We start from the raw sequence: 26571 nt of genomic DNA on the forward strand, positions 1-26571 counted from the left end.
GGAAAACTTTGGGTCTCTGCTCTATATGTAAACTTGATTTGAAATATATAATAATATCTGATACTATAATATTTGAATTGAGTGGTCCACATTAACTGGAACATGTTAAAATCCCAGTATCTAAAGCAAACCTCCATAACATAGTAGATGGTAGAAAAGTTCAAAAGTTCAAAGTTCCAGAGTCGATCCGATACTGTACAGCATCAATAATAAATAATAATAATACAAACATTATACAAACGCTCATGAAAGTAGACAATACAATGTAAAGACAAGTTGTTTCTCCCTCTGTCTCAGAAGCCAGGAACGTGGCAGTAGGCTTCCAGTGAGGACAACAGGATGTAGAGCAGCCAGACTGAGATGAAGAAGAAGAAAGTGACGAGCTTGGCTGTCCGTGGGCCCCCGAGCTCGGCACCCGCCACGTTCGCGCGGCGGCGGTACATTAGGATCGCCACGCACACCAGCGCCATGACGGTGAAGACAGTGACGGAGAACGCCAGCGAGCCGGGGTTCACAAAGAACCTCTTCCCCTGGGTCTTCCAGTACACGGATGCGATGGTCCATGCCACGCCGATGCCCAGGAACACGTTCACCGCGTTGCTACCCGTCACGTTACCGATGGAGGCGTCGGCGTACTGGTCCTGAATGGCAGCCACTTTACTAGCGAACGTGTCTGTAGGAATACAGAGGATTGTATGAGAATGTTGTGACAGAAGCACAAGGCAGACAAGAGAGGCGTTGTATTTCACCTATAATGACATGTCCAAAATAGGGACGCCAGGTTGAAAGTGCAGGTTAATTATTTTTCTTTTTAGGGTATAGAATTTGCCTCTGTATTGGGCATTAATGAGTTCGTAGTCTGCGCACAAACAAAGTACCTAGGTCTCCAAACATTTCCTCCTTCTAAATAGTCAAATTCCTTTCGGAGCTTTTGTCAATTATACAGTAGTAAGATAAGATTATATATATATATATATATATATATATATATACAGTGGTGAGCTGTGGATTTTTGAACTAAGGGTACTGTATTTTATGACGTCACGCGCGCGCACGTGCGCGCACATAGCCACTCAGCTCAGTGCTAGTTGAAATACTGTATTCAACATGTGATTATTAATGTAATCATATGTATTATTGTTTTGTTGTATTGTTGCATTGTTAATTTGTTGTTTTTCTTTTTCTTTCAAATTAATTATTGTATTTTCCTTTTAATTTTGTATAAAAGCCCTTTACATAGACTCACCCACACATAAGTAGGCCTACTTAAAATAATCAGACAACTTGTCTTTGTCTTGTCTCAGAGAACTGGGTCCTCTGCTAAGCGATCCCCTTCACATCTTGCAGTTACACATTCAATTCAAGTCCGTGTCTTTTCTCGAGTAGCCTAATGTTATGCAAAGCAGCGAGGTAGACGCTATTGAGAAGGGCTCGCCACTGACGGCGCGAACCTTGAGAGGCTATTGTTTAAAGTTACACTTTAAGGCGTTAAAGACCGCCGCTGACGGTGCGTGCACGCGCGCCCCCAGCTCCCACAGTGTCAGAACTACGGGTACGCCGTACCCCCCCGTACCCCCCTACAGTATATATATATATATATATATATATATATATTTTTTTTTTTTTTAGGATAAAATAATATATATATGTATAGAGAGAGAGTTACACTATATGAAAATCTTCATAACTTTTTTTTATAATAAGGTGTGGTTGTCACAAAATCCCAAGGTAAACCTGGACTTGTCACACGGCACACTGTTTGGGAACAATCGGATGTTTAAAGAGACCCTGTAGACATCCAGACACCCACCTGGAACAGAAGTGCCGAGGGCCACAAACACAACAGCAGTGACTGAATCTTTGAGACCGACGGTGCAACCAAAGTGTGAGGCCAAGTCACCCGTAACGGCCGTCAGGGCACCGATGATGGCGATGGAGACAAAGAAGCAGGCCCAGCCGTTCCAGTACTCTGTGGGCGGGACAAAAGCGAACAGAACCTTCCAGAACACTGTCAGGAAGTGCATGATGTAATCGAAGCAGGAAGGTAAACGCTCTTCCCCACTGTCCTCCTCGTCATCATCACCTGAGAGAGAGAGAGAGAGAGAGAGAGAGAAAGAGAGGGAGAGAGAGAGAGAGAGAGAGAGAGAGAGAGAGAGAGAGAGAGAGTGGCAATTACTATGCAGAAAATAGATACACACATTACGTTATGTCACTGTTTCTTAACGTCTGGTCCGGGCCCACCAGGACCCTTTCGGATTAACTCTGAGAGTGTACAAATGGAAATATTTTTCAATTATTGAGACCCCAATCTACACTGTCAATGAATTCTCAGTGTCAATTTTACTCTGAGTGTGTACAAATGGAAACAAATGGACCATCTGAGTTACCAGGGCGTTATGTCTGTTTTTATGGCATGGCTCTGCAGGAGCCTAGTCGTCTATGAGAGGAGTCTGTCTGTGTGTCCGAGGCTAATCTCACAAACCGCTGGACCGATCAGCACCGAACGTTGTACACACACTGCCAGCAGGCCAAACATTGTTTTTTTTTACCCCCACTGTTAAGAAGATTCCCCAAACTCTACGTTTAGTATTATTGTTTCTGTTTTTTCCTCCAAAATGGACCCTTTGTTTTCACTTCAATGTGTGCTGAGTGCACAGCAGTTAATTGGCCATTTAGTTGCACCTGCTGTTGATTTGATTTCCAATCCCATGCACCTTTAAAACAAGTGTTTGGTCAGTGTGTCAGGTCTGGTACGGAGAGCAGCAGCAGAGGCTGCAGTGTGTGCGTCCATTATAAGTAAGTTTGTTTTTGAGTTTGGATGTTTGATGTGCAGTATAACCGAATTATGTTTACAGTATGTTACTTTGTTTACATGTGGGTAACTTTTCTCCTTCTGTATTTTGTCTGATGTACAGAAAACCACACACAACTAAACTGCATATCCTGTAACCCCCTGCACAGTGTGAAAATAAAACAAACAAAAGGAAAGAAGTGCGTCGTAATTTGCGCACCACGGTGATCACACCTAACAACCTACACCTTCCACTATTGAACATTTTTACACCCACATATTTCCATATTTTTTTAAATAATAATAACAATGGAAGTCAAGCTCTGAATGGGCTAAAACCGTGCCCACATATTTAGTCATACATCATAGATATGACGACTGACGTCACAGGCTGGCCAGATGAAGGCCATGATCCCCATCGGAGCCATGCCATTCCCATGTGGGTCATTTGAGTTTTAAATTCTGTCTTGAAAAGCATCTTTATTCCTTGGCTTTTAACCCAGTATGAGAGTTGGCTTTCTTTTTTTTCTTCTCATGGTCTCATTGCTTTTATTATTTTATTGTCTTTTCTGTCCTTTAAACTGGTCTTTGTGTTTTGTATTGTTTTACAGGTTTTTATTGTTTTTGATTGTACAGTATGTAGGTTGCCTTATACTGTAAATACACTTGAATTGGGCATTAATCTTAGTTTATGGTAACCAAATCTTTATTTGCACCAGAGAGAGAGAGAGAGAGAGAGAGAGAGAGAGAGAGAGAGAGAGAGAGAGAGAGAGAGAGAGAGAGAGAGAGAGAGAGAGAATCAAAACATTACAAATCCCAAAACTGCAATTCAGCCCCTTTCCCAAATGCCCTGGGTTCTTGTGGAGACCTAAGTAGTTTGCATTGGCAAATGAATTCCACTTGGCAGGTATAAAAAAATACTTCTATGTATGGTGTCACATTAACTCCTCAGATCCATTTAATAGCTGAGGCTAGAGTGGGCAATTACATTTGATGGATCACGTAAAGTATTCGCCATGTAATGCATTTTTAATACCATGACTGGGCTTAGAGGATGTTGTTTTCAAACAAAGTATAAAACAAGTTGCACTAAAAACAAACTCAAGACAAGTACCGCATACATTTCTGAATACACTATCAAATATCGGTGCAGCAGTGAAGGCTATTGCAGGGCTGTATGATATTGAGAGTGTTACTCACTAAAACAGCTGGTAGAACCAGCGTTTCCCGGGGGTGGTTATTTTATAGCGAGTGCAGTCTGGGATGAGCCATTTCAAGACTTTATTTGCCCTAAATGTGAAATTCATTCTGTAGCTCATTATGAAAGAAAAACACACGCACACATTATGCAAAATAGACTCGTCCGCGCACAATGAACGTCAGGGTACAATGAATTAACAATGGAGCATGCAGAAAATAAATGCATGCTGTGCGTGTGCGTGTGTGTGTCTGAACGCGACTGTGCGGACGCAGACGCACACATATGTATGTGTGTGTGTGTGTGTGTGTGTGTGTGTGTGTGTGTGTGTGTGCTTCTAGGAGGCAGGGAGATTTCAAATGGAGGCTTCATATTAAGCAGGTTTTCAGCCTGTGGCATAAATAAATGCTTCCGTCTGTTTGACCTGCTACCTGAGGGACATTTCCCCCCACAAGTGGGTGAGACTCCTTGTACAGGAACCTCAGTGCCGCTGGCCTGGGGGGGAACATCACTTACAGATTGTACTGCAGATGTCACTGAGACTCTCTGGTGTGTGAAATGAGGGACTTGTTGCACACGTTGATCTTCCTGGGACTCACCTGCACTCACAGTCACAGCGCTGACAAACTGTTCTCTCCAGCTGCTGCTGCCCACAACCAGAGCCAGATTGGTCTTCTTAATAAGCTTATCCACCGTGTTCTGCAGACACCCCACAACAACAACAAAAAAAAACATTTAATCTTCGTTATCCTCAATAAAATTCACTTACTGTGAGTGAGAAATATACAATCTATACCCGGTAAAATGTTTACAGTAAATAGCCTTGTAGTATATGGCCTGTGTATGAATATACCGTTTTTTTCCCCCCTTTTGTTCGTACAGTATATTTTCGTTTTTTGACCATGTCCTCATTTAGGGCTATGACAACCGCAGGGAAAAAAAATCCTCTTTCTAAACCTAAAGTCCTGGCCTGTGTTACATTTCCAGGCAGCACTTCTCATTTTGCATCATCACGAACACGTCTGATGACGCCCTTCATATTCTTTTTGTCCTGCTCAAGCACCTGCTCTATTATGTCCTGCAGGGTGCCATGGAAACTAAAATATATTTTCACTCAGGGTGAAGTAGAGACATTTTATTGAGGAAGATTGGAGCATAAAAACAGTAATGCGGCAGCATAGCATTCAAACGTCCTCCGTGCCGTCTCCCTCTCTAGGCTCTTCTGTCCTCCGTTTTCTAACATCCCAGTATAGATTTTAATATGTAGACATTCTACACTAATAGACACTATAACCATAATAGCTGACAGGTTCAGAATTAATCCGCTGTTGAATGGACTCAGCAGGGATGTGTGACTGGATCCCCTGCTGTGGAGCCAAAAAGTCTCAACGAATAGACAGGTCACAGACTCTAATGCTCGTACAACAGACATGATTTTTGAACAAAACAAATAATATGCACATTTGGAATTCTACACGTTTCTGCCACGAAAAGGGACGGGGGAGAGCTCCCTGGTGCGCTCCGCTCAGCCAACCTCACCATCCCTGCCGCAGCAGTCGTATAGGTCCTGGGATAGAGCTCTGTCCATACCATAATAGTCATGCCCCCTGACAGCATGCTCTGGGTTGTAGCAGAGTAGAAAGACGTTATAGGATCTTGGCGAGCTGACACCTCCCTCAGTTGTTTGTGAGGATCTGGGGGTGGAGGGCCTGTTGCTGCTGCGGGTCAGTCATCAGGGTCAGCCACCGCTTCAGGGCTGCCATCAGTGTCATCAAGGCTACTATATCATCAGGGCCTACTGCTGCTGCTGCAGGGTTGTTGACAGGGCCTGTTGTTGTTGCTGTGGAGCTGTCCTCTCAGTGCTGCTGCTACTGTTACGTGGCTGTTGTCAGGGCCAGTTGTTGTTGCTGCTGCATGGGCTCCCGTCGAGCTCTATACTGCTGCCATGGGGGCTCACACACCAGGGTCTGTTGTTGCCCCCACGGTCTAACGTCCGGACCTGCCGCTGCCGCATCTGCAGGGACGTCACGGTCTCTCAGAGGGTGGGGGGGGATGGACTTTCGGTGGAACTATACCCCTTACTTTACACTTTGGCTATTCAAAAATAGCAGATATACAAGCTCATAGCGCGGCACCGAGTGCCGCGCTATGAGCTTGTAGATCTGCTATTTTTGAGAAAGCGTGAAAAACATTTGTAACTGTCAAATGTAAACAAATTCTGTATTTTCAAAATTGTGCGTTTTTTGGTGGATTTTGTTAGTTTTTTTTCGTGTTTTGGTTACTTTTTTTTCGTGTTTTGGTTACTTTTTTTTCGTGTTTTGGTTACTTTATTTCGGTTTTAGGGTTAGGGTTAGGTTATTTTAATTCTTATTATTGCCTGATTTTACCGATTTATTATCAAAAAATATATATATATATATTTTTTTTTTCAAAAAGCGGGGGGTATGAAATCACGGATCCGTGAGAGTGAGGGTGTCGCGTCGTACGCACAGTGAATGGCCGTGACGCCCTTGCCGCATCTGCTGGGCTGTCAACCAGTGGGCCCGTTGCTGCCGCCGGGGCTGGCATCAGGACCCGCTGCTGCCCGTGGAGGTCTGCCGCTGCCATGGGGTTCATGCCAGGGTCTCCTGCAGCTGCTGCAGTTCTCAACCGGAGGGGTGTGATTTGTGTTTGGGGGGGGGGGGGTATGACCACGGGGAGGAGGATTGTTCGTGTGTGGCTGGTGGTGGGGGGGAGCGTGTTCTAGAGCCCTGTGCGGGACTGCTTTCTTTGTCCCACTCTCACACGCTCCCGACCGTTCTGACCATTCCCGGCCGTTCCCACAGTGGTTTAATTTCTGACCGCCCGCAGTTAATTTCTGAATGCCTGCTCACGCCCACAGCGATAGCTACAATAGGCTCTATGCACAGCAGCCATATTGGGAATGAATTGGGCCCCATTCCTTACTTCCTTCACAGGTGTTACCAATGATACTAATTAAGGCTCTGTTCCATTTAGTGTGGCATAGTGGTTGTCTAATTTTCAAGGACCCCCATGGGGTCCATTTGGTTCCATTTGTACACTCTCAGAGTTACACACATACCATAAGGGGCCATTTGGGAACCAAAATGGAGTGTTTCTAGTGAGCCAACATGCACGATATCAGCACCCTGAACAGAATGGAACAGAGCCTTCATTAGTATCATTGGTAACACCTGTGAAGGAAGTAAGAAGAGGCCCAATTTCTTTCCAATATGGCTGCTGTGCATAGAGCCTATAAGTACCATCAAGTCCTACAATATTACAGCATGGCCTTTACAGCACCACGGACAGCGACACAGTGGGCTGGGATTACTGCTCCTCAGTAGGTTATTAATAAATAGGTGCAACACCATTTCAAAATTCAATTCTCCTCCTCCAAATAGTTTCCACCGTAAAAATGTAGAAATGCATCAATATCAGACCTTCCTCCTTGCTTTGCTTTTGTATTCTAATCACCAGCTTTGATCTTCTTTTAAACATCCTCCATGTTGCACCCGTGCTCCAACAACACTGTTGCATGCTTCAGTTCAGGTGCACTTCCAGGTTATTACAGAATGGTGCGGGATGTTTTTTACCGCCCTTTCCCACCTTAAAAAAAAACAACTTCAAAACCGTCCACTCCCGCAAGATTTGTGTTGGGTCCTGCCCCCTTCACCAGCACAAAATATGTGTCTCCCCCCCCATATCTGTTTATTAAAGTTTTCAAGTTTTCAAAGTTCAAAGTTTCAAACCATGCAACAGACAGTAGTGAAAATAATCAAAACAGTGACGGAGCAGCAAAGCTGGCAAGTATTAAGCAAGAGCACAAAACATTCTTCTTTATAATGACACCTTTTTTTCTATTTACTCTATTTTCTTAGTTTGGCTTTCATAAAAAATAATCTACCTGTTTTGAAGTCGCCTGACGTGTATGATGAAATTGTTCGTAACCAATATCAGATCATATTCTTTTTATGTTCTTTGTACCCCTCGGACCCCAAAGTGCTGTTAGAGGAGGATTTGCACCTCCAGGCTGCCAGAAGTTGCTGGTAGGTTAAAACTGTGAAAGAACAGGTTGTTGGTACTTTCCAGTTTTACCGCTGTGCTCGCTGAACTGTAATCCTAAAATCCCCCCAACATACCTCTCTACAGTTGTTGCCCTCCAGCAACCCCTGAAGGCCCTGCAGCACTCAGCCTGTGCCAGGGCTTAAAGATCACAAGATCACATGATCCTTAAAGATCACATGAAATAAGGGGTAGGAGGAGTACTTTTAACCCATTAAAACCCGAGGCCGATTGTAAATGTCTACAACAGGTTTCTGAAAAACCTATGTTGCAGTGGTTCTCAAACATTTATTTGGCCCATGTATTTGGCCGCTGACCCATCTCAAAATATTTTGTTCCAGGAAGCAAATGATTTGAATAAAAAAAAAATTGGTTTAAAATATATATATATATTCAAAGATTTGCACAAAAAAAAAAGAAAAAATAGCAGATCTACAAGCTCATAGCACGGCACGAAGCTATGAGCTTGTTAATCTGCTATTTTTTAATAGCCAAAGTATAAAATGTTTTGAGTGCCTTCCATGTCCATTTTTACACAAATGAACACTGCATTTACTTTACATGAGCCCATACAGGACTGACAATCAGCTCATTTCCATCTTTGTGTTGACTAATCCTATGTACAATGAAATCAGAATAAACTAAAAAGCAGCAGGTTCTCATTAAGCAACCCAGACAAATCAAGGGAATGGGGAACACGCTGTTCACTTTCTTATTGTCTTATAACTCATGAATAAATAATGTATATCTAAGTATCCTGGTGTGCACCGCTGTTTTGTTTATTCTGATTTACCCTGCACTGACTGGCACCCTAGAGAGTACTGTAGCACTGCAGTGCACGGAGCATCTTCTATTTTGAATAATGGAATCAATTAAGGTAGCTGGGAACACTGAAGAGGGCTGTCTGTGGCGCTAGGCGTGGGTGGTAACACGGTTCTGTTTTGCAATGCACATTCACTGTCCACGCTTCTTAAGAATTTCACCATGAAATAGTCATCTTAATAAAGGCTTTTTAACTTTTTGCCAGAAGAGTGTTCTGGACCTTTTGTTGAACTTTTGAGTTCCCTACAAAATAACACCTTCATTACATGTATTTGAACTTCTAAGCCCTGTTTCAGACCTTTTCTGATTTCCCTGTCAGGGTGGGCTTAAGCCTATATGCGGCCCGATGGCACACAGGTAAAGCATGACATTACCAGCAAAATCTTGTTAGTGAGTGTAAAACCTTTTTACATGTGATTGATTACCATTAATGATCCTGAAGAGCTTTGCTTGAATTACCTTAAATTCATAGGACTCTTCAATGACGACATCCAACCTGGTGTGCTCTCCCAGACTGGGGCAGCCCATCTTGGCTACATCCTCCAGCCCTCCTGCTGGCTTGTTATCATTGGAGTCTCCTGGTTACAAAGGAGGAGCACATTCATGTCAACCCACAGTGGACATACTACACAGTAAGATCCAGTGTTGATCTAACTGTGACAGTGTAAAGGCTTATTACACTGTTATAGTTAAATTGGTTTGCCTGTGGCTTGGATTTGGGTCATGTGGTGTTGTTCACGGCAGGGTCTGTCAGGATCTGTGTCTCTGAATCTTATTATGTAGTATCGTTTCTATTGTTTATTGTTCTCCTTGTACTTTTATTATGTAGTGATGTCCTAGTGTTTCCTGTTTAGCCTAGTTAGTGTTTCCTGTCTTGTCTCACTTCCCTCTGATTAGTTATGTTCTCCACCTGTGTCCTGTTGTGCCCCAGCCAATCCCGGTGTTGATTGTCTTTGAGTTTCACCTGTGTCTAGTTTAGTCTGTCTATTTAAGTCCTGTGTTTGTGGGTGTTCCCTTGTCAGGTTATAGCCATTGTTACAGTGTTCCTGCCTGTGTCTGTCCTGCTGTAACCTGAAGTGTTAATGAATACATTGCATTAGACCTTCCTGCCTGCATTGGTCTGCTTCTGGGTCCTCACCTGCCTTGCACCGTGACAGGGTCAATGAAAAACGGTAAGAAATTAGGAAGATTCCAACGGTCCTGGGCAGATAGGGGCCCTCATAAATGACAACATTTTGGGACTAATATGGAACCAGTCATTTCAATTGGCATCTCTGACTCTGAGTTGACTTACCGTGTTTCTGTCCCACCTCCAGCAGAATGGGCTCCTCCAGGATGATGGTGAAGGTCTTGTTCTTCTCATACTCTTCATCATCAATAATCTTCACTTCCAGCAGCTTCCTAAAAACAGACGGGTCAAAATCTTAGCTGTGGTGAGTAAGACTGAATCAGATGACAACTAAAATGAAACACGAAAATTAGTATAATGCAGAGTTGGCATAACAAGAGTGTGTGTGGACTGTTAATGATTGGTGATGGACTGTGTGTTTGAGGACTGGCCTGCGTGTTTGTGCATGCCATCCATACATTTGTTTGTGAATGGTTTTTTTTGTGTTTGTTTACCACTGCGCCACCCGAGCGCCTGTTATGCTGTTTGGATAGATGAGTGCTGTCCATGGTGCTGAAGCTTTGCTATGTTAGATAGGTGAGTGCTGTCCAAAGCTGATTCTGGTGCCAAAGCTGAACCACTTAACCCCAGCATCCATATTCTGGGGGGAACATTCGTGTGTATGTTTGTGTGTATGACTGCAATATGTGACCATACATTCCATCTGTCCAACATTTGGCTGCTTGAACCAATGAGTGAGTGACAAATAAACCATCTTGAATCTTGACTAATTTTAATTAAACGTGTTAAACGTGTTAAATGTTGGCCGCCATGCTTCTATACATACAATGCTAAATTATAAACAGTATACTGTAACATCCTTTTAGTTGTTTTCAATTCAGCATTTGACAGTTGAATATATTTAGAGTATATTTGTGAAAATATAGCCTATTTACAGGGTGAACAATATATTTAAGTAAGTATAGTGAAATGGCTCATGTCAGCTGGCCTCGCCTTTACTCGTTTCTAACCCACCTCTTCTCTAATATATTATATTATTGTCTGATGTACAGTACTGCTGCTGTGTAGCACCACACCTAACTTCAGCTCCCAGTACTTGCCACATGTCGTAGTTACCCAAGCTGTGCATTTATGCCATTTGTTGTCTATTTTGATACAAGTGAAATATTCATTTATTTTAGCATGAGCTAGTCTCTGATGCAGCAATGTAGTTCCTCAACATTCCACAAGAGGGTATACTCCCTCCATGCCATCAACCCAATTCCAACCAAGATGAGCGAGTGAATGAGAATGAAATCACACATAGGTTCCACAAAGCCGTACATTTCAGATTGTGCCAACGATGTCATAGAGCAGAAATGTATGTTGATGTTCAAAATAGCCCTTTATTGTGTCTATTGTGTTTTGTAACAAACCCTCCCACTGAGTGCTCCAAGCCCATTAAAACAACTGGGAAGTACATGTGTCACACCACATGACCCTGGCTGGTTACATATACTGTAGTGTACAGTAGGCTACATGACTGTGTGGTTCCTTGACACGCCTCATTGTGACCTAACTTACGTGCCTCAGCGAGCGGCTCAGCCTGTTCCATTCTCCTAAACTGTCACATTGAGTCTGTCTTATTTTTTTCTGTGTTTCTCCCTAATGATGTGTGGGAGGGTGTCTATTTCTGTCGACATACACTCAATGGGTTGGGTACTTTCAAACATGGGCTGGCAGAGGAACAGAAACCAGGGGGCTTTACACAATGTTGATACGCTGTGGCTTGTCAAAGCCATGTTGACGGGAGAACAGAGATTGTCTGGAGAGCTGTTATTAATGCTTCAAAAGGAGCATGTTGCAATGTTGGAGGAATTAAGAAAAAGAGTGTAAAGTTCGTGTTCTTGAAGTGATAATGTTATAGTCTATTGGTGGGACCAAATGTTTGGTTTCTCCTGCATAACCATAAACAACTGTCCAAAAGAAACAAGATCTTCTCTTGCAAGACACTGTGTTATGTGACAGTGCAGATATCAAAAGTGTACAAATTTACACCTATGGTTTGCCTTTTTCCCTCTTAGAGTTATATAACTCTCAGGATTTTGCTGTGAAGCTATTACTCAACACTCACTTATAATTAAACTTGTCACGTTGTCCTGTGATGTCACAGAATGATTATTGATAATAATTAATCAGAGAACAGTGTGTTCCGTCCCCCCCTCTTTTTGACAGCCGTGAGCACTGCACGTCTTTATAATCCTCAAAGATAGAAAGTCATTGTGTATCTCTGCTATCAAACAGACTATGTATGCTTGAGTGTGTCTGTATTTGTTCTGGGTTCTAAAAACTGAGTACAGGGTTTAAAACAGCTGCGGGGAGCGCAAATCCTCTCCACCGTGAGAAAAGATTAACCCAAATCAATACGTTGTTCTTCAAAGGAGCAGTCAGATGTTTCTCTATCTCGTCCTTAGCCTGGGGTAGCCTGATGTATTCTATTATACTATAGCAACTAACACTTCCAAGTATTAATGTGTATTCCACTGTACTAGCAACTAACACTTACAAGTATTAATGTGTATTCTACTATACCAACCACTAACACTTAAAAGATGAACACACTAAAAGATTAAATGTATTCTAGTATACTAGGAACTAACACTTCCAAATATATATGTGTATTCTATTAGACTAGCCACTAACCCTTCCAAGTATCAGGAGATGTGTATTACTAGCCACTAACACATCTAAATATAGATGTGTATTCTACAGTACTGGCAACTAAGACTTACAATTATTGTAACCAAGGTTACGGAGATTGTTGTTGATTGTTTCTGTATATCCTGATCAATGATAGATTAGCTGGTTTCTGGCGAGTTGTCACACTCGGGGTCGATGGCGACGAGGGGCGGCGAGAGTTATTTGCACTCTTAAGTCTCAGAATGGTAAATGTGAGATAGCCGTCTCTTCTTCTTCTGTGGAGAATGATATTCGGGGCGTAAATCCAATCCTCCTGGTCGAGCGGGGCAGAACTCTGTAAGAGTTCCTTCTGCTCTCTCTCTTTCTCTCCTGGGCTTAGTCTATGAGTGACGCCACAAGTGTGACAGGGGCAGAACGATGAGTTCCTCCCTATGGCGGCAATGTCACAAGCTTTTTCTTAATTTCTCCAACATTGCAACAGGGTCCTTTTTAAGCATTAGTAACAGCTCTCCAGACAATTCCTAATTACCTCTCCAGAACTGGAGAGATTAGTTCCTCCCTATGGCCTCGGTAGAGTTGATAGTCATCTTCGTTGGGTAGTAATGAGGCTAAGCACTGATTCTTAGGGGACGATAGCTTATATGCTATGAGTGCTGACGCAGGTCACGTGTGACATCACGCTGGCCTCATGCCCCGAATTGGGAGGTTTCAAGCTAGGCATCAGTTACTTCGCAACAATTATAGATGTGTACTCTATTATACTAATGAGTAACACTTCCAAGTATATGTGTATTCTACTTGCTATCTACTTGCCTTAACTCCTCCAAGTAGGCCTACACAGTATATCAGATCCAACATCCGAAGTCAACATGGGTGGTCGCATTTCTGAACGCTCTCTCTCATGCACCAAAACAACCAAAACAACGGCTAGGATTTTTGCACATTTTCTCCTCTTCCTTCTGTGGATTACGGATTTGTACCTTAATTCACCACGGAATTTACACCAAATGGAAATGGAGAAAACTGTACGTGTAAAGAAGGAATCCCATAATGATTTCTACCTGCACAATGGTACGGAGTCTAAACATCTTGGCTTCGGGACCGCGGCGATTTACTCTACGCTGACATCAAACCCAGATCTTAAAAACAAGCCCCTGAATGGTGGGATGGATCGAAGGTCTATGATCTTCCTATATCTACTACTTCCGGGAGACCTACAGCTCAACCCAAGCGCAGTTACTACAAGGCAAACGACGGCAAGTTTAGCTATGGAACAGCTGCTGTGTTCCCTAGCAACGGACGGTTGCTAACGAGGCTAACGCACCAACAAAAAGCTTCCAGATCACGGAGCCTACTGAAGCTAGCCTAACAACGGGGTCAGTCCGTGAGAGCTATGCCAACAACAATAGCTTTCCACCGCCCCAGCTAACCAGCATAGTCGACCACGTTGAAGCGACCGCCGATCCAGTCAACAACGGAACGTGGCGGAAAGATCCACCGAGTTCGACCGTGGGACGCAGCACGGCTGAGGACGGGGATCCATGGAGACCTCATGCAGCTTCCATCGAGGCCCCAATACCCAACACCGAGGACCAGGGTCAGATTGCGGCTTACATTGCACCCTTCACCGAGGCCTGGAAGCAGTTCACAGCCTTGAAACCCAGCCACACCCCCCCCCCCCCCCCTTCCTCTCCCAAGGCAATCGTCTCCACCGAATCCCCTGAACAATGGACAACATGGCGACATACCCCCCTCCCCCAGGCTGAATTCTCAACTTCAGCCTGGTGACTTGAATGATGACTATTTCCCCATCGAAAACATGTACACTACTTTTGATGCCAATGGTCTGTCTTGTTGGGAGGCATGCGTTAATCCGACAGACCTTTTCTCCGACTATGTGGCATCCGCGTGCGGTTAGGGTTAGGGTGCGGGTTTGGTTCGGGTTTAGTATTGGAAACGTCGGAGCGCTGCGCTGTCGGAGGAATGCGCTGTCGGACTAACGTACTGCACCCTGTCTTGTTGGGCCTAAACTGGCCCAAATCAGAGAAATGTTTCGCGACAGTAAGGTTCACATTTTGAGCTTCTCTGTGACCAAGTTTGATGATTCAATAACGACTCTGAGATTGAAATAGATAATTATACAGTCATCAGGAATGATAGGAATAGGCGTGGGGGTGGTGTCCGCATGTACATACATCAGGATATTAACTTATATCCATATCCCTATGCGCTCTATTTTAATAACACCTACACTACAGGTCACACAATGGACACTTGATATGCATCTAGGCTCATTCCTATGTTAATTCAGCTGATGTGAGTCGGGAGCTTTTGTAAACTTTGTTGAGGTGTGAATTTAAAGTTGTTTTAAATCATGTGCCTGCGTGTGCTCCTGGTCAAATAGGTTCCTGCAGGGTGTGCAAGGCCGTCCCATGAGCAATGCATCCCTGCTTATATCTATATACAGTATCACTCGTTCTGACCTGAATCATGATGCAATTGATACTGTGTGGGTTGAAATATGTTTTAATAAAGCTAAACCTGTGCTTCTCGGTACCATCTACAGACCTCCTGATTAGAATGATTTCTATGGTGTACTTGAGGGGTGCTTAGCTGAGGTGGATGGTGCGGGAATAAAAACGTATTGGAGATTGGAACACGGATATGCTCCAAAAAAAAAACATCCATCTTCAAATCCTTTTAGTAGGTTTTGTGATCTGCATGGCCTCTGTCAGCTAATTACTCAACCCACAAGGGTGTGTAATTCTACTCAAACTCATCGGATGGGTAAAAAAAAAATAGGTAACCAAGGTACGCCCTCGTACCTTGGTTACCTATTTTAGGTAACCAAGGTACGCCCTCGTACCTTGGTTACCCCTCGGTAACCTAGGTACGCCCTCGTACCTTGGTTACCCCTTGGTAACCTAGGTACGCCCTCGATGATAAAGTTGACGAAAACATAAACAAACCATGTGAGCTTTGGAAGTTACTTAACAACCAACTAGGCTGCAGTCAGAAACTGAAAAACAGGTTTACAAACATCAACATTAAGTCGGACGACACTCTCATTACAGACAAGCTGGATGTGGCTAATCGCTTAAACATCATCTTTACAACCATAGCCACAACACTGGTTAACAAACCCTCTCACTCTGGGCGTTTTTGGTGTAGAGCACATCCAAGCATTCTACAAAAATGTAGGTGTACGCAAAAATGATTGTACACTCACCATGGTGACAACAGATGAGGTGTTTAAAAAATGTAACACCCTTCAACAAAACAAGGCCACTAGTCATGACAATATTCCCTTCAAATTTCTCAAAGACTCAGCCGCCTCCATTGCTCCAATCATCACCCACATAATAAACCTCTCCATCAAACAGGGACGCGTCCAACATGATTTCAAAATATTGAGAGTAACCCCTCAGTACAGAAAAGGAAGCAAATTAGACCCCGGCAACTACCGCCCTATTTCTATTCTCAGTTCCATCTCAAAAGTTATGGAAAAAATTGTTTATGAACAGGTTGAAAAGTATCTTGCTGAAAAAAAAACAATGGATAAATTCCAATCAGGCTTCAGAACCTCCCATTCCACTGACACATGCCTTCTCTATTTGAACGACCACATCAAACATCAGGTGGATGGGGGCAAATACCGCATCATGGTCATGCTTGACCTCCAAAAGGCTTTTGACACTGTTAATCACCCTATATTGATTGATAAACTAAAAGCAATCGGTTTTGATAGCACATCAGTGAGCTGGATGCAATCCTATCTGGAGGGGAAAGAACAGGTTGTGGTGGTGAACGGAACCCTGTCTCCCCCCTCCCAGTGAGCGAGAGGAAGCATACCAAGGCCTTTACTGTTGCTAATATATGTAAACAACATGACATCAGCTAGTGACTGCAATTTCTTCTTGTTCGCGGATGACTCGGCTCTGCTGGTCTCGGACAGGGACAAGTTGCAGTTTGAAAAAGCCCTTAGCTCTGAACTATCATTACACCAGGGTAAAACTGAATCCATTCTCTTTGGGTCCAAAATGAACCTTGGCACGGCCGACGTCTTCACAGTAAAAGTGGATGACAATGTGATCACAAGAAAAGAGGAAATGACCTACCTGGGTTCCATTTTAGAGGCAAATCTTTCCAGTGATAAAATGGCAACTAAAGTAATCAAAAAAGTCAACTGCCTGAGTATATACACAATCTACCCCCTTCCCTGCCAGAGAAAATACATTGCAAAAATAGGTAAAATGTGAATTTTGTCTCTGTTTATTTTTTAACATTGAAGTGAATGGAGCAGAAAATCTTCGCATCGCGTTATCTCCTGCTTCCTTTGTGATAAAAAAAAAAAAAAAAAAAAAAAAAAAAACCCTTGTTTTTCTCGTCGATGGCTGGCTGAGCCATGCAGAGAAAAACGAGAAATCTCGTCAATGGCAGGAAATAAAGGAGTGCAAATCCCTACTCTCCTTCAAAACCACTCTAAAAGAGCACTTACAGGTGGCTGCAACCCCCCCCCATACAAATACACAATACTATTTGCATAGTATTGTATATTTATAGTTGCATAAAATATATTGTCATTAAATGTTTTGATGAATGAAGCATCCCAATGGAAACAAGCCATAGGCTTTCTTGGGTTTAAAATCCTCTTAGCAGACCTTGAATCGAACTGTACTTTCCTGTGCTTTTTGGGGGGAAATTGCTAATAAAATATTCAATCAATCAATATGTGAAGTATTACTGGACTAACAACTAATGCTTCCATGCTTATTCATGTTTTCTATGGGATAAACATGACAAATGATTGGTTACTTTGTGTCATTCAAGAGGACAGGTCTCACTGATATGCAGTATTGTTGATAAGATAAGAGAGGAGCCGTGTAACAAAATCTCTGGAGATGGGCGGTTAGGAGACGTCAGGAAAAGAGAGAAGAGTATAAAGGGCAATTAGAAGACTAAGCAAGAATCCTCCAAACAAATGGTTCAAGAAACAAACAAGTCCTACCCGGATTAGAAGCTGAAAACTTCGAGTCTGCAGTATGTTGTTCTCCACTGACAAACAAACAAATTACCTAAATAGAGAAAACATGTCCCTCTGGCATAATGAAAAACGATCTTCAGGATGAGCATAAAGCTCGGAATCCGTGTAGACTGTTTAAACATTATTTTCGGGGGCAAACGCTCTTTCAAATATATTATCATTCTTATTCACAAATTTTTTGTTGATTAAACGTGAAATATTTCTTGCTATAATGGTCAGGTTGGACTAGTTTGGAGAGATGGACTTACGGAGTGAGTCGGCTCAGTTCCCACAACAGCGGGGTGTGGGACCATCAACCATAATGAAGGCTCATCCCTTTCCTGCTCACTCATTATGTCACATCTAGATGAAGGCTTTGCTTAACCACTTAAGCCCTATACTTCTTTGACCGGAGTTCCCCAGAGGTCTATATGGTTCATGTGTTTAATGAGCAAGAACTTGCTCTGGACTCTGGATGCAGTGGCAAGCCTATGATTAAAGGGGTAGATCACCCCCTAATTTTTTTTCCCTATCAATTATTCACCGCATGAAGACTTGAATTCACAGAAATGTTTTTGTTTTTCGTCGCATTCCTGATCCAATATTCCAATAGATGAATTGAAGTAAATAGGCGGCCAAGCTTAACAAGAGCAATACTATATTTAAAACATTTAAATATAGTATTTACAGTTGCTGAACAGTTGCTGTCCACCCAGTGATTACACTGTGAGAGTTGTTTTGGAGTTTATATATATTTTTCTATATACTGTAGTTTTGCCATGGCCTCCTATTTACTTCAATTCATCAAATATTGGAATATCGGATCAGGAATACAACAAAAACAAATCTCCATGGATTCATGGGGTGAGTAATTGATAGAAAAAAATGACATTGTTGGGGTGAACTATCCCTTTAATGCATAAGAGACCCACAGTGTGCAACCTTCAGAAGATATAATTACTCAGTAGGCCTAATTAGAGTAAGTCCCTCACTGTTGGGGCGTAATATACCTATAACCAAGGTGAGTTGTATCGTTGGTCAAATTAGGCAAACCGGGTGGCAGTGGAGTAAAGTTTGCTTGTGATCAGATGGTCATCTGTTAAAATTCCTGGACCAGCCTTGATCTTTTGAGATTCGGGAACTATTCTCAACCACCATTGTTGGTCACAGCGGGGGCGGGGAATGAATGCTATTGGTTGTGTAGCTTGTCAATCAAATCATCCCTTTATCGTCAATTTTAAAATACATTTTTAAATAAATGGGACCATAATTTACCAAAACGCATATTATGATGATTGAAAGGAGACTTTAAACTAGCGACTGGAAGCATATAGTATTTATGACAATGTTTTTTAAGGTAAGAAAATCAAGTCTAAAGTCCGTGAAAAACCCATCCGCTTACATTAAGATAAATTCTTTCTGACACCAGCAGGCGTAAAACAGCAAAACTACAGGCCATTCATATGAACTGCCACTTGAACTCTCTTCCTATTTCGATTAAATTTCAAAGCAGGAAGCTGTACCCTTGGTATGGACGTGAAACAGGGCATTGCTGCTCCAGGACCAATATCTCACAGTATACTGTAGCACTCCCTCATGTATTAGTGCTTAGAATGTAGAAATTGTCATTGTTCCATACAAGCACTCTAAAAAAGTTATGTATAAGAAAAACCACGTGGAGAGTCGTAAAAGTAGAGAACCGGAAGCTGTCATCTGCTCTTCAGACCAAAAGGGTATTCGACCTACCACACTAGTGTCCATAAACAAGTATTTTAAAATCTACTAAACTAAACTAGAATGAAAGAGGTTAGTAGTCTTAGGAACCAACAGTTCTCAAGCTGTGTGGCCCATAGCTCATTAGTCTATCTCCTGTTGCCATAGCATCAGGCAGCTTGTTGTACAAGTACATCCTGGACATGATGCTACAGTAGTATGCTGCAGGGACTTACCCCCAATCCAAAGTTACAAACGATGCTAAGTGCCAAGCAGGGAGGCATTAGGTACAATTTTTTTTATAGTCTTTGGCATGACTAGCACAGGGATTGAATTTGAATCCTATCCCCGTGCGGACACTCTAACCACAATCCCACTAAGCTGGTAGCGAGCTAGCTAGGCTTCGACTAATTTGGTTTCCAGTAGGACTTGTTTCTGTACGTGACTGCACAGGTGAAATGGATCTCAGGGAGAAGAAAGACATCCACTTCAATTTCTATTCATTCCACTGTTTGGTGGAAGGATTTGATATTTGTGGGAGCTAAAATGTCTGTCATGAGAGACTACAAACACTGTAAAAAGACTATAGAGATCATTGTAGGTGGCATACCTGAAGCAAGATAGAAAATCATTTTAGATTTTTTTCAGTGTGGATGATTCACCCAGTATGAGCCTCTCTCTCATGTTGCACGTCGAGTTGTTTGGGTCATTATTGATCCAGTCCTGTCGGCATAAACCGTGAGTAGTAAAGAATATATCCCTGACTCCCTGTATCGATTTCCCCCAGAGAAGTCATTGCGCTCACAGTTCACAGTTCACTTTCATCTTTGCTTACATAACTGCTCCCATTGCAAACACACACACACACACACACACACACACACACACACACACACACACACACACACACACACACACACACTAAGCCAGACAGAAATGAACATGAGCTGTAAATAAACGAAGGCATAGAGAAGGTTTTATGCAGATCTTCCCCTAATCCAGTATACAGAGCTAAATAGTTATCCAAATTAAATGTGGATGTATATTTTGCCTCTGAGGTTTTCTCTCTCTCTGTGTGTGTGTGTGTGTGTGTGCGTGTGCGTGTGCGTGTGCGTGTGCGTGTGCGTGTGCGTGTGTGTGTGTGTGTGTGTGTGTGTGTGTGCGTGCGTGCGGGTGTGTGTAAATAGTCATCTATTTACTGCAGTGCAGATTTCTTTAATGGGGAATTTTTGATTAGAGTGAATTTTAACCTGCCTAAAACCCAGAGCCATCTCCTCATCTGCTGTTATCCCCCACACAAAACAAAACTCAACACATGCAGAGAAACACACACTGACACACGCAAACACATACAGAAACAGGAACATACATGCACGCATAGATACGTGCCAACAAACATGTGTAAACAACATCCACATCCACACCCACACACATGTGTGCACACACACGTGCATGCATACACACACGTGCACCCACACAAGCCCCTTAGCCTTGCTGCTGACTGCTGTCATCTTTCTTGAGCAGTGTCCGCCCAGGGAGAAAACCCAATTAAAAAGAGCCAACTCTGTTGTTTGAAACAGAAACTTTGTCTGTCTGGTCAGCAGAATAAAAGGAAAAAAGGAAAAAGAAACACCAAACAAATAAACACTGCCACGTGAAGCTCACGCAAGCCTACATGTTCACAGACACACATAAAGTACAGTACAGAAAATAAATTAATGTCCCCTTTTCCACATTATCTAACTTCCTGAATTATATTTCAACAAGGATTGTTGCTGATCTACTAACAGTACATACTAACACATAGTATCCTACATCGGTCGGTCGGTCGGTAGGTCAGGCGGACGGTGGACGTCAGAAACGTAACATGCGGACTTGCGTTGGTCCGATCCGTACCAAACTTGGCGCAAACACTGTTCAGAGGTCTGCCATGACAATAGTCACACCAGGGTCCACGTGTGGACACAGACACAGTGTTGCTCCAACACCAGGGTCCACCATGTTAGACACAGACACAGTGTTGCTCCAATCTGTACCAAACTTGGCACAAACACTGTTCAGGGGTCTGCTATGACAATACTCACACCAGTGGTCATATGTCACAGGCAATGTTGCACAATATTTCTCCAATCCTCACCAAACATGGCACAAATGCTGTTCAGGGACAATAGTCACACTCACACACAAAAAAATAAACATTTGCACACATGTGTGGCACTACAGCAGTGTTACAGCAGTGTCTAACATCTTAAATGGCCATAACTCGGTGGCCATGCTCTGATCAGCGCAATATAGGAATGGATTTGAATCTAGTAGATACATAATGCCAAATTGCATGGCCGTAAAAAAACAAACATGCAACAATGATGACAAATGCTAGCTACACGTAATTGTAATCTTTTAAACAAAACTGACTGACAAATAGGCATTTCATGCACTGCAGAAGGAGACATCATTAACCTGGATGGGGCCGCTCCCATCAAAGAAAACATTGCCTCACCATGGTCTGAAAGTGCGAGTGAGTCAGGATGATTTTAGTGGGTTGGAACAAAATAATGCCATAGAGAAGGATATATCAGACTTAGCAATGCCACAAGAATTCCGTTTTCATCATTCCTTTCATCGCGGGAGCACTAACTTTCATCCTTATGCCACCTTGACTCTCTCTATTTACCATCATTTCTCTTCTCAGCAGCTCTTACGTTTGTTCCCCTTTTAAAGCAACATTGTTTGATTTGTGTTCAAAGTGAAAGTGACACAGCTACACACACACACACACACACACACGCACACGCACACGCACACGCACACAAATGCACAGAGGCAGGTGCACACACAGATAAAGGTATGCAACACAAACCGACAAATGAATTAATAATTTCTCGTGTGAATGGCTAGGCAGGACAAAATGGAATATCTTTTCTTTTGACACAATGTACATTCACCTGGCATATTTCCCTCTCGACCAACCCACACAATACGCCCACACACCAGCCCTGAAATCCTCTTCACGGGAACATACTCATCTGGCTCTTATACACGCACGCATGCACACGCGTAGTCGCGTACGCAAGCACACACACGCAAGCACACACAAGCACGCAAGCACACAGACATGCACCCTTAATTCAGCCATGGTTTTATTACAGTAGCCAGTATTTGAACGACATACGTCCTATATACTTTACTGTACGACAAATATCTATCTATCTATCTATCTATCTATCTATCTACTGTATCTATCTATCTATCTATCTATCTATTTATCTATTTGTGTATCTATCTATCTACAGTGTCTATCTATCTATCTATCTACAGTATCTATCTATCTACAGTATCTACAGTATCTATCTATCTATCTATCTATCTATCTATCTATCTATCTATCTATCTATCTATCTATCTATCTATCTATCTATCTCAGTCTGACATTTTCTTCCATATAACATACTGTACAGACAGTGTTATGTCATAGTAGGTATGCGTTTAAAGAAGCGTACCACCGTCAAAAGTCAGCTTTGGCCATATCTAACTCTACATAATCAAACCAATTGTCTGACCATTACTTTATTTTGGGATTTCAAATCTGCTCATATTTTCTCCATATAGTCATTGAAAGGTTACGGAACTTACCTGAAAGTTACCTGAGTCAATGTCGGCTAAACCTCCCTACACAAATTAAGCAAAACTCGTAGTTAATACGGTGAAACATGTCAGACCACCGGTTTGGTACTCCTTTAACACCCTACTTTACCCTCTTGTCCTCCTCTCTGCTCTTACATGCATGAATTGCTCTCAGGTACGCTGATAATTATAAACAAACATTAACCTGCTTTGATAGTTTATCACCCACTCATTGTTCTCTCTTGCCATTGCTATGTTAAGACAAATGCAGACAAAATTGGAGCTGGAACACTAAAATGTATAGGCTGATAATGGCTTCTCTCTGGAAATTGGGATACTGAACAGAAAATGTAAGAGCTGGAGAGATTGGGAGAACCCTGATACTGAAAAAAACACTGATTACCATCAGAATGTAGAGCTTATCTTTTTAACCAAAAACTATTGTTTTACCCAAAAGATATCACTTACAGAATCATCAAGCATTCAGAAATATACAGTGTAACCTATCCTGTCTCACTTTCCATGCTTTACCCACAGTTACATAACATAGTATCCACTCTAAACAGGCATTCTACCATAATAACTGTGGTTTCTTAGTTAGCATTTTTCAAAAAGAGACAATCTTAACTCGTACAATACAACAAAAAGTAAAATTCACCCAACACCCAAGTCACAAACAGAACACAATCTCTCTTCCTCAATAACAGTTAAATCTTATCTACCTACCTCAACTGCCAATGGGCATTAGTATTTTCTAAGCACAATGATGTAAGTCTACTCTCTAAATATGGGAAGTCTGTTCTGCATTTATTGAAGCAGAGATGCGGAGAGGGCACCAGCATTGGGGAAGTGCCAGGAAAGAAATGTGTGGTGGGATTTCATCCCAGGCCTGGGAGGCTAGCAAACAACTCCCTGTTTCAGGCAGTTACATATATTATGTTCTCATCAGGGAGCACTGCCACAGTCTCCTACTCTTAGCCACAGAACAGTTTACCGGAGCAATATAGGATTTTAGCGCTCAAGGGCTCAGCAGTTATTGAGGAAGAGGAGATCATTTTACCATTCACTTTCTCTGTCCAAATTTCCCCAGCCAGCTCTGAGATTTAAAACTCTTAAACCTGAAAGTTAGTTGTAAAGCTGCATCTCTCATCTCTGGGCCACTGCCATAGTTTCTGGACTTTACTGTAAGGCTCCCTGCCACAAACTGGTTTGTTACAAAGCAATTTACAATTGAATACGACTTTGACAGTGACAACGTAATTTCAAATGTCTGAATCTGTGAGAATGCAACGTGACAATGACTCACATGGTCTCGTCGTTCTGAAACTCCAGTTTCCCCGAGACTTCGTCGTAGTCCTCCCCGGATTTGGCAGTGCCCTCTATGGTGTGGTACGGAATGGCCACCTTTCCCCTGGCACCGGATGTACGGTGAACTTTCACCTGCATGCAGCCGATGCTCTCGCTGACTCGCATGCTCTCGCTCTCGAACGTAAAAATACCGGCGTGGTCGTCATCGTAGATGGTCACCGTCGCAGAGTGAGCGTTGCCCAGGGCTGCCTTTGGCGGAATGTGGGACAAGATACCCACCATGCTGTTGCTTGAGGTGATGGAGCTGGGTTCTAGGACGGAAACCTCTGCGCGATGCGCGATACGGGGGTTACTGAGGTGCACATAGAAGTGCTCGTCCTCTTCGAATATGTCGTCATCGATGACTCCGACGGTGAACTCTTTCACCGTCTCTCCGGGCTTGAAGACAAGCGTGCCTTCAGCGAACTCGTAGTCAGAGCCAGCGTTGGCAGTCCCGTCTTCAGTGCGGTAGTCCACCTGTGGGCACACAGGGACTTGTTTTGGTGCTTGAATAGGTTAAAAACTCAATCACATAACACAGAAAAACATGTAAGCATCTGGCATAAAAGCGCTCCCACTTCTCTCATCCTCTTACTGAAAAGAATACAGCATATATACTGTACAAAGCGTCATTGTCAGGCAGTATTATGTCTGTTGTCTACTTAAGACTTGCATAATATGCAATATCCTATAAATTGCACCAATTGTGAGTCCTGTCTATTTAATTTTTCAGTAGTCCAGTGACAGGTGTTAATTGTATTATCACTACACCATGTGAAACGGAAAGCTCCTTATATGCACCCTTTGCTTGGTAATGTTCTTTCTAATCTAATTCCTATTCTATACCAGTTTACTGATGAGAAGAAATTCCACTGAAGATGGATTTTGCTGAACCTTGCGCAAACCCTCAACTCTGCTCACTCAAATGATTTGAGCACACACTCCAATATCCATTCCACCACTGTAATCCATTCCGAGTGGTAAAGTGAGTGTGCTTAATCTTAGGAGTGATTTGACACCAAGGGGGCTGTACGCATAATGTCAACCATGATAAATGGTAAAGTTTCCCAAAAATCACAGTCTCTTACCTTCACAGTACAGCCACTCTCTCCCCCATGGCGCGTGACAGACAGCTTCATAGAACCACAGTTCTCAAAGCACTGGTAGTTAGAAGGCTCAAACTGAAGGTAGATAGTGTGGGGATCTTCTTCTTGGCCACTTGCCTCATGACAGCTCACCACCTTTCTCGCTTGGTCAGCAGCGTGCTTTTTCAGTATGTTTCCGGCTCCAATCATCATGCGTGTCGCCTGGATGCGATAAAACGCCCGGCTCTTCTGCTGCTGGACCAGCACCTGGTAGTTGGCCATCTCGATCAGCTGCTCCATGTCCTTCTCAGGGTGCCTCTGTTTCAACTCTTTCAGCGTCCGGGCCATGTCCCGACGAGCCTCCTCCTCTGGGTCGTGTCCGGGGCTGTCTCCGCCCCCACCTTCCTCCACCCCCTCCAGCATGCCATCCAGAAGCTCTTTGGGATGAGCGTTGGAGTTGATGCCCTGACCGTCCATCTCCAAGTCCATTTTGGTGAACATGGCCTCGGTCTCGATGATGATGCCGTGATCCTTTTTGACGCGGTAATGCTTGTGCATGTACTTGTAGACGAGCAGGCGTCGGTCGGCGATCCAGGCCTGCACCACGCAGATGGGAAAGAAGAGGAAGGTGAGGACCGCTTCCCACACCTCTACTTCTCCGGGGGAGATCACGGCCAGGATGAGATACAGCCAGATGTAGGCAAACACGCTCCAGGCGGCGGTAACGAAGAACACCCGCAGGTGCTTTATCTTGCGAGTTTCACCCTCCGGCACCACGTACACGCAGATGGCGATGATGATGAACATGTTGAAAGCGGCGCTGCCCACGATGGTGCTGGGCCCGAGGGAGCCCGCTTCGAACTTATGGCCGACCACCTCGATGACGGAGAGCAGGATCTCCGGAGCGGAGGAGCCCAGGGCCATCAGGGTGAGGTTGGACACCGTCTCGTTCCAGACGCGCACGGTGGCCGTGGTCGTCTCGCCGTTGGGTTTCTTGATCGTGATCTCCTTCTCCTGCGAGGTGATGACCTCGATGGAGGACATGAAGCGGTCGGCGATGATGGACATGCCCAGGAACATGTAAATGAGAGCCGC

The 26571-nt window shown here is 43.3% G+C and overlaps 1 protein-coding gene across 1 annotated transcript; it reads right to left on the reverse strand.

Moving 5' to 3' along the window:
* Positions 1–293: 293 nt before the first annotated feature.
* slc8a4a (solute carrier family 8 member 4a) lies at positions 294–26571 on the reverse strand (the record flags this gene model as incomplete). Its single annotated transcript, XM_084075181.1, has 7 exons — positions 25480–26571; positions 24351–24868; positions 10171–10277; positions 9336–9454; positions 4589–4688; positions 1811–2083; positions 294–673 (listed from the first exon to the last, which is right to left on the reverse strand). Exons 1-7 carry the CDS (start codon positions 26554–26556, stop codon positions 294–296), a joined length of 2574 nt encoding a protein of 857 aa, XP_083931307.1. The 5' UTR covers positions 26557–26571.

This window comes from Gymnoscopelus microlampas, assembly GCF_963454915.1.
Source record: "Gymnoscopelus microlampas genome assembly, chromosome: 12".
Taxonomy (NCBI): domain Eukaryota; kingdom Metazoa; phylum Chordata; class Actinopteri; order Myctophiformes; family Myctophidae; genus Gymnoscopelus; species Gymnoscopelus microlampas.